The sequence below is a fragment of the Martes martes genome (genome assembly GCF_963455335.1).
Source record: "Martes martes genome assembly, chromosome: 13".
Taxonomy (NCBI): domain Eukaryota; kingdom Metazoa; phylum Chordata; class Mammalia; order Carnivora; family Mustelidae; genus Martes; species Martes martes.
The window spans coordinates 79152916-79161617 of NC_137901.1; the positions used below are offsets into that span (position 1 = coordinate 79152916).

At 46.1% G+C, this 8702-nt stretch overlaps 1 protein-coding gene across 2 annotated transcripts in view; it reads left to right on the forward strand.

Moving 5' to 3' along the window:
* The window catches only part of VSIG10 (V-set and immunoglobulin domain containing 10), a 35360-nt gene extending 27129 nt beyond the window's left edge, over positions 1-8231 (forward strand). The window contains exons 6-9 of one of the 2 annotated variants that reach the window (XM_080821912.1): positions 2268-2378; positions 2677-2689; positions 5116-5336; positions 6328-8231. In XM_080821912.1, the coding sequence (XP_080678038.1) occupies positions 2268-2378; positions 2677-2689; positions 5116-5336; positions 6328-6383 (401 nt within the window). In that variant the 3' untranslated portion in view covers positions 6384-8231. Of the gene's footprint in view, positions 1-2267; positions 2379-2673; positions 2690-5115; positions 5337-6327 lie in introns of both variants that reach the window. The other variant, XM_080821911.1, reaches the window with a different exon arrangement.
* Positions 8232-8702: the final 471 nt, after the last annotated feature.

The following is an 8702-nucleotide window of genomic DNA, read 5'->3' on the forward strand; positions in this document are numbered from 1 at the left end:
GGGCGCCTAGCTGGCTCTATCGGGAGAGCGTGCAACTCTGGATCCCAGGGTCATGTGTCAGAACCCCACACTGGCTGTAGAGATTGCTAAAAAATAATAAAATAAAACCTAAAAAATAATTGCATCCCAAAGAGTATATATATTATAAATATAAAATATATATATTAAAAATATGAAAAATGTAAGTCATGAAGCATAATGGTGAAATGAACACTTGAGAAACTACCATCCCGCTTAGGATACAGAGCAGTGCCTACAATGCTAGTTATTTGTAGGTAGTGTGGCCAGATTTAGAAAATGACAACAAAGCTTAAAAAAAAAAAAAATAGGATGCCTGCTTGAATTTGCGTATCAGAAAAACAAGGCATTTTTTTTTAGTGTAAGTATATCCCACGTTTTCTGTGGGACATACTTATTCTAAAACAGGACTCCTTGTTTATCTGAAATCCAAATTAAATGGGCATGCTGTATTTTTTTCGGCCAACCCTACCTCTAGACCCCTTTCCAGTCTCATCCTGGGCCTCCTGAAAAAGGTAAGCACTATTCTGAATTTTTTTGTTCAAGAAAAATGTTACTACCTAGTGAAATGCTTGCTGTTTCCACTCCACATTTTGTTCTTACTGTAATTGTAATTATATGTTGTACCTCTTCACTCCTGCAGGATTTCCTACTGTGTCTTGATTCCACAACTAAGTTACTAATTTTCCTGCTGATGGACCTTTGTATTATTTCTGATTTTGTTGTCGTTGTTGTGATGAGCAAAAAATGTTGCCATGAAAATCTTTTACCCAGCTCCTTGTGTACATATATATATAGCAGATCCCCAGGCAAATACTTCTCTAGGATATATGTGGACGGAAGAGAAAGGAAGGGTTATGCACATTTGTATCTTTCTGGCATAATAGCAAATTATTTTCCAAAGTGGTCATACCAATTTCTGTTCACAACAGTGGTATCTAAGAGTGTTGAATTGTTCCGCATTTTCGCTTTCCGGCTTTGTGATTTTTGCCCATTAAGTACATGTAAAATGGAATCTTACTGTCATTCTGATTGGCCCTTCTGTGGTTACTAAGAAGATTGAGAATTATTTCATATGTTTGCTATTTGTGTTTCTTCTGTGAAATACTCACTTGTGTCTTTTGACATCTTCCCCTTTCTTGTAGATATGTAGATATCTTTTTTAAGAATTTTTTTTTTTAAGATTTTATTTATTTATTTGAAAGAGAAGAGATCACAAGTAGGCAGAGAGGCAGGCAGAGAGAGAGGGGGAAGCAGGGAGCCCGATGCGGGGCTCCATCCCAGGACCCTGGGATCATGGTCCTGAGCCGAAGGCAGAGGCTTTAACCCACTGAGCCACCTAGGCACCCCTTATGTAGGAGTTCTTTAGAAACTCTGCATACTAATCCCTTGTTAGTTTTACGTGTTACAAATACCTCCATTTAGCTTGTTTACCTTTTTTTTTTTTTTTGCTTTCCTTCTGCTATCCTTTGATTAGCAGACATTCTTACTTTCATGCAGTTAATTTTATGAATCATATCATTAACAATTTCTACGTCTAAAGAAATCTTATCTCCCCCATGGCCACAGAGATACTATCCTATACTTCTAAAAAGTTTTAATGTTTTGCCTTTTACAGTTAAATCTGTACTCGGGGCACCTGGGTGGCTCAGTGGGTTAAAGCCTCTGCCTTTGGCTCGGGTCATGATCCCAGGGTCCTGGGATCGAGCCCCACATGGGCTCTCTGCTCAGCGGGGAGCCTGCTTCCTCCTCTCTCTCTCTCTGCCTGCCTCTCCATACTTATGATCTCTGTCAAATAAATAAAATCTTTAAAAAAACAAAAAAACCCCACAAGTTACCCTTTATGAGTTTCCGTTTAAAAAAAAAAATCTGTACTCTATCTAGAATTGATTTTTATGAATGGTGTGAGGTGTGGGGATCTCATTTCTCTCTCTCCCAAATTTGGACAGCACCATTCTTTTTTTTTTTTTTTTTTTTTTAAGGTATGATCAAATTGGCACTTTATTTTATTTATTTATTTGACAGACAGAGATCACAAGTAGGCAGAGAGGCAGGCAGAGAGAGCTTCCCTACAAACTCTCTGAGGTTGGGAAATGAGATCTTTATCTTGCTTTATGGAGAGGTCATGTGCCTTGCCGAAGATGATGGAACCAAAACAAGACCAAGACCCAGGCAGAGGGAGGGGCCGTCGCTCTTTGACCCGCACGTGTATCAGATGGAAGAATCAACAGTGTGATTTGTCTTTGCAGAACCTGTAAATATCGGGGGAATTGTGGGAACCATCGTGAGCCTCCTGCTGCTGGGACTGGCCATTATCTCAGGGCTTATGTTGTATTATAGCCCTGTGTTCTGCTGGAAAGGTAAGGATTTCTTGGGCCCCTTTGTTTACTTTTGAGGCTTCTTGAAAGGGTGTGGCTGGAGGAAGGAGGCCCCTGTGTGGTCCTACCTGAGGTCCCATTCCATAGGCTTCTTGACTGGGTCCGGATGTGCAATAATGAATAACTTAAGTATACCTTCCCTGACCACACTGTCACCTGCCATGTTGGGTCAGTTTTCTCATTTCTCCATTCTTTTGTAAATGTCAGATTAAAAACTTTTGGGAGGCTGAAGTGGATGTTATTGGATATTAATTTTTTTTTTCCTTTTTCCCTTCAGTAGGAAACACTTTCAGGTGAGTGTTCCTAGAATCGAGTCCAAAACCCATTTCCATGGTCTGTGTTCGCGGCTGTGTTTTTCTTTTGCAAGAGCAGTAAAGGCGGCCACTGTGGAGGACCCGGCATGTGCCCGACACTGGGTGAGGGGCTTCGCTAGGCCTCGTTAGAGACTGTTTCATAAGCTCTTCAGGGTGGTGGTGGCACCTCCATTTGCCACGTAAGGAGATGGATGCTCAGAGTAGAGTAGTTTCTGCAAGCTCATCCAGAAAATGAATGGCAGCGCCTGTGTTCAGATCCAGGTCTCACTGATTGCAAAGTCTATGCTCTTGTCATAATGCCACACCTCAGGGTGGGGCACGTTGCCGGGCTCTCACTGAAGCATAAAGGCGGGGTGTGTGTGCTTGAGCCCAGGCATGTGTGCATTTATTTTATTTAATTTTCTAAAAAGAGCTGAAAAGAAGAATAAGTCCTAGTCTCACAGCATGTTTTGGAAGACTAGTCTGAGCCTGGCCAGAAGTCCCTCCCAAGAGGAGATCTCAGGGGGTGCCTGGATGGCTTAGTCAGTTAAGCGTCTGACTCTTGATTTGGGCTCAGGTCATGATCTCAGGGTCATGGATTGAGCCCTACGTCAGGCTCGGCTCTCAGCGTGGATTCTGCTTGTTGCTCTCCCTCAGCTCCTCCCTGTGCTCACACACTCTTTATCTCTAAAATAGATAAAATCTTAGGGCACCTGGGTGGCTCAGTTGGTTGGGTGTCTGCCTTCAGCTCGGGTCATGATCCCAGAGTCCCAGGATCGAGTCCCACATTGGGCTCCCTGCTCAGGGGGGCAGTCTGCTTCTCCCTTTGGCCCCTTCTCCCTTTGGCCCTCCCCCATCTCATATTCTCTCTCTCTCTCAAATAAATAAATAAAAATCTTTTTTTTTTGAAGATTTTTCTTTATTTATTCAATAGACAGAGATCACAAGTAGGCAGAGAGTCAGGCAGAGAGAGAGAGGGAAGCAGGCTCCCTGCCATGCAGAGAGCCCAATGCAGGACCCGATCCCAGGACCCTGAGATCATGACCCGAGCCAAAGGCAGAGGCCCAAACCCACTGAGCCACCCAGGTGCCCCAAAAATCTTTTAATAAATAAATAAAATCTTAAAAAAAAAAGATAACCCACTTAGGGGCACCTGGGTGGCTCAGTGGGTTAAAGCCTCTGCCTTCCGCTCAGGTCATGATCCCAGGGTCCTGGGATCGAGCCCCACATCCGGCTCTCTGCTCAGCAGGGAGCCTGCTTCCCTTCCTCTTTCTCTGCCTGCCTCTCTGCCTACTTGTGATCTCTGCCTGTCAAATAAATAAATAAAATCTTTTAAAAAAATAAAAAATAAATAACCCACTTTAAAAAAAAAAGGGAAACCTCAGTAGGGGCAAGGTGATTAAATGGAATGTGTGTCATCATTTCCCAAAGAGATTCTGGGTTGGAGCAAAGAACTCCTCTCTTTGTCCCTCTTAACCAGTTTATGAAGGGATATTGCTGTTCTGGGATGATCTTTCACAGGAAAATGTTACCTTTACTGCCCGTATTCGAGTGCCATCTTCCCAGCGAGTCTTTCGTTCCCCAGACTTATTTCTCACAGGAGGAGGCAGCAAGCATCATGGAAAAACGCTTTGGAACTAGGGGACCTGGGTTCAGATTGTACCTCTCCCACTCCCGAGCCCTGTGCTCCTGGAAAAATTCCTCAGTCTCTCTGAGCCTCTGTCTCCTCATCCGTTTCCCAGCAGGAGATTGAAGATTATATGAAAATGTAAGGCTCCTGGCACTGTGACTGGCCCAGGGCATGTGTAAGAAACGTACAGGCTGGCCGGGTGGGCAGAACCAGCAATGAACTAGAGAAGAATTCATGGTAACTGCTGGGCATGCACTCCAAGTGCAGTCACGGCTCAGGGCTTACGGGGTAGAAGAGGACTTTACCTGGGCCTTGAAGGATGAGTAGGAGGTGACATTTCAGTAAGTAGAGCAGAAATAAACAGCATTTCAGGAAAGGAACGTAGCCTTCATGTACTCTGTAGTACAAGAGTACATGCTCTTTACAAGAGCAGTCAGAGTGTACCGAAGAAAACTTGGGGAAACTTAAAACGGAACCAAGACTTTTAACCATGACTTTGAGAGAGTGCTGCGAGGGGAACTAAAATGGTAGGTTCCTGGGATAAAGAGTCACCTGCCCAAGGAGCAGGGGGAAGTAATAAAACCCACCTGGGAAAATACGTATTGTCTGCAGGAACCTGTCAACATCTCTGACATTACAATCACACTGTCCTCTCTTAAACGAGGTGAACACACAAAGAATTTTCCACGTTACCAAAGAGGTCGCCATAAATCTAGTGTTTTCTGTTCAGTGAGGGCTGATGTTAGGGGGAAAAATGGGGTAACTTCTTGATTATTTCTCCCCCTTTGGAAATTAGGGGACAAGACATGGGTGATGTCATGGTTTTGGTGGATTCAGAAGAAGAGGAAGAGGTAGAGGAGGAAGATGGTGCTGGAGAAGAGGAAGAAGAAGAGGAAGAAACAAATGAGAGGGAGGAGTCACCAGAAGAAATCCGTAAGCACGGCCACATTCACCGAGTGACCGCACTGGTGAACGGGAATGTCGACTGGATGGGCAACGGACTCCAGGCTCTGCAGGGTGAGTCCTTTCTCCTTCAAAGCACTCTGCTAGGGGGCAGTGGGATTCCCCGTAAGAATCTGCAGGAGGTGAGTCTAGTTTCTTAAAGGGTGGGGAAGGTAGTTTAACCTAGGATCGACTATCAACGCCCTACACCACAGTTAAACTGACAGACATGTATCAAGGACCTGCTCTGGGAAAGTCACGTTATTGGCATTGTTGGGAGAATTAAAAAAAAAAAAAAAAAGACCGATCATAACCATAGGCAGGGAGCTTTACAAGACCAGTCAAAGTGTACCGAGGAAAACTTAAGACAGAAGCAAGATTTAACCATGACTTTGAGGGGCGCCTGGGTGGCTCAGTGGGTTAAAGCCTCTGCCTTCGGCTCAGGTCATGATCCCAGGGTCCTGGGATGGAGCCCTGCATCAGGCTCTCTGCTCAGCAGGGAGCCTGCTTCCCCCTCTCCCTCTGCCTGCCTCTCTGCCTACTTGTGATCTCTGTCTGTCAAATAAATAAAATCTTAAAAAAAAAAAAAACACTTTAACCATGACTTTGAGAGAGCAGTAGAGGAGCTGTCACAGGGAGGAATTTGATTACTACCAGATGATTGACAGGCTTAAAAAATCACAGGACCTCAGAAAGAGGTGAGGTGCCTTGAGGGATGCATTGGTTGGGAGATGCTTAATGGCCGGAGGAGGATATGAGGCAAGTCTTTCAGGACGGTCGAGTCTGAATAAGCAGGAAGGAGAGAGAGTATGCAGGCGAGGGGAACGGCAGTAACCGGCTGATGCCGGGTGACCGTATCAAGCACGTCTAGAGGAGCTTGAGTGAAGAGAACTGGAGAAAAGAGGAGCGCGCACCTGCCCCACCCACTCCCCCCACCGTGAATCCCAGCTCCGGGGCTCGCCAGTGAGGGACTAGGAAGGGCAGTGATTGAAAAACGGATGGTAGGGACGGAGGGACCTCTCGCTGAGCCCACCGCGACTCGGTTCTGCTTTTCCCTCCTGTCCAGACGACAGCAGTCAGGAGCGGATTGACATCATTCAGGAAGAAGACAGACCAGTTTGAAGAAAGAACTGTCCTCCGTGATCCCGTCTTAACAGCTTGGAAGGCTGCATTGAAGATTGAGCTTTTCATTCTGCTTTGACTTGACTCGCACCCCTGTCTGAGGGCTGAAAGTGGTTTGGGGTGCTCAGCAAAAAAGAAAAACACACAGATTTCCTTCCATTTTTTTTCCTCCCTAAATTGGTTTGATTTGCTGTTTTTCTCATGGATGTTAAATGTGTTGGGAACGGGCAGTGTGTGGGGGGGCCAGGTGTATTTGGCATCTCAGGTGCCCCCTTCACTGTGACTTCTGGCTTTATCCAGGTTGACTGATGCCGATTTGGAGGGGACAGGAGTTGAGGGGAGCACCTGGCCTCCGTGCTCAGTGCTCCCAGGACACTATTAGAGGTCCGTGACCAGCTTGCCCCAAGAAGAGTGTAGGGTGATAGGGACATCTCCCTTATCAATGCCCGGGTAAGCCGGAAGACCAGGCAGACGTCACCTCCCTGGAAAAGGTGAGGAGGTGTCCGCTACCGGTGCCAGTCACAGGGAGGCAGTTTGGCTCAGGTTTTGGAGTTGCAAACACCTGGGCTTGAATGTGGGCCCTGCTCCTTACTGGTTTCCTGGCCTTGGGCGAGTTGCTTTACCTCTCCCTGGGCCTCAGTTTCCTCATCTGTAAAATAGGTAAAATCCTACCTGCCTTACAGGGTACGGTAAGGACTAAGGGAGGTATTGCAGATGGGAAAGTGCCCAGTGGGTGTCCAGCAGATGTCTTTTCTCCTCTCCCCCGCCCTCTCTAGTGGAAGACACTATGTCAACTGTGGGTTACAAGCTGCCACCTGGGCCTCTCAGCTCTTTGTAGGATGGTTTCAGAGGAGAGCATTATCGGAGCTCTCCTGATGCTGTTGGCTTCCCTGGAGGTGTAGTTCTTTTCAAAAGAGGCAGGGGCCCCTAAGAGGAAGTGCCTTTCATTAGAACCTCTCATTTTGCAGAGTTTCATATTTATACAAAAGCCTCTTAGGTGATACCCGAGTAGCTTGCCGATTTTCCCATTCTCCCCTTTCTCCTGTGGCTTTGAAAGAAGGCAGGGGAAATGTTTTGCAGTGGAGTAGGGTGATATAAGTACTCCTTGAGCCGACTAGTTCATCTGGCCTCAGCTTCTCGATCTTGGAAATGGGGATGGGAAAACTTGTTTCCTTCCTCCTTCTTAAGGAGAGCATGAGGATGCATTGATCGATAAGGCAAAGTTTTGAAGGAAGTGTCATCTGGTGCGTGTAAGCTACTGCTTCCAGATCCCCGTGCAGTCCGGAGATGGTTCTTTTCTGACTTCGTCCAAATCCCTTCCGTGTCAGAGACGTAATAAGGGTGCAAAAGATTGTGCCGAGCATGAAAGTCTGACTTGAGTTTGTGTTCTTTAATGTGCACATCCCACTTGCTGGGGAAGAGCTAGGGCTTAAGGGAGAGCTTCCTTTCTCCAAATAACAGGGACCAGGACTCCAGTAAGATGAGAAGCTGGTTATCTGCAGCCTTCCCTTGCAGGTGTGATGGGGAGGGGTCTGTTTTCTTGGATGAAAAGACTGAACTGAGCAAATCACTAGGAGTGAGCCCCCCACCCCCATCCCCAGCTCAGCCACGTGGATCGCAGGAGCTGCCTGCAGTTTCCACTCCTCAGGAATTAGGTGCAAACTGCTGGGGCTGCTGCTGCCCAGGACTTCCTGGACTTAGCCACTCTGGCCAGTCCAAGTTAGTGTTTCAGAACAGGAGGCTTGAGTTGTTTCTAAAGTCACTGAGCTCTGAGTCTGTCTCCCCTTAGAATCTTCCATGATTAAATTCCTGACTTTAAGAGTTCACTCTGCAGAGGCACCCATATTTAAAAAAGAAAAACGAAAAGAGGAAAAAAAAAAAAATCCCTAGCTAGGAATGCAGAGAATGATCTTCAAGATCACTGAGATGCTTTCCAGAATTTCTTCTCTTGCACGTGCACCTGATGATGGGAAATCTTTGGGGCAGGGTTTTTCCACTAGCAATGGCGAGGGTGGGGGGGTGTGATTCAAGGTCTTATTGCCAAACACTATACACCCTGTGTTAGCTGAGCCACGACTTCCGTCACTCATGTCTGAGTCCTGGGTCAGTTCAGAGTGCAGGAACTGGCAGTCTTCAAGTCTTAAGGATTGTTAAAGAAATTAGGGCTTTCGTCTATTTTAAGATGACTTATCCCTCAAACTACAAACATGAGGCGGTGGGTTACAAACTCTGTGGCAAAGTCCAAGTTGTTACATTGTGCTGTTACACAATCTTATCAGGTGTTCTGAACTCCAAGATCTACTTATCAGAACCAGGAAG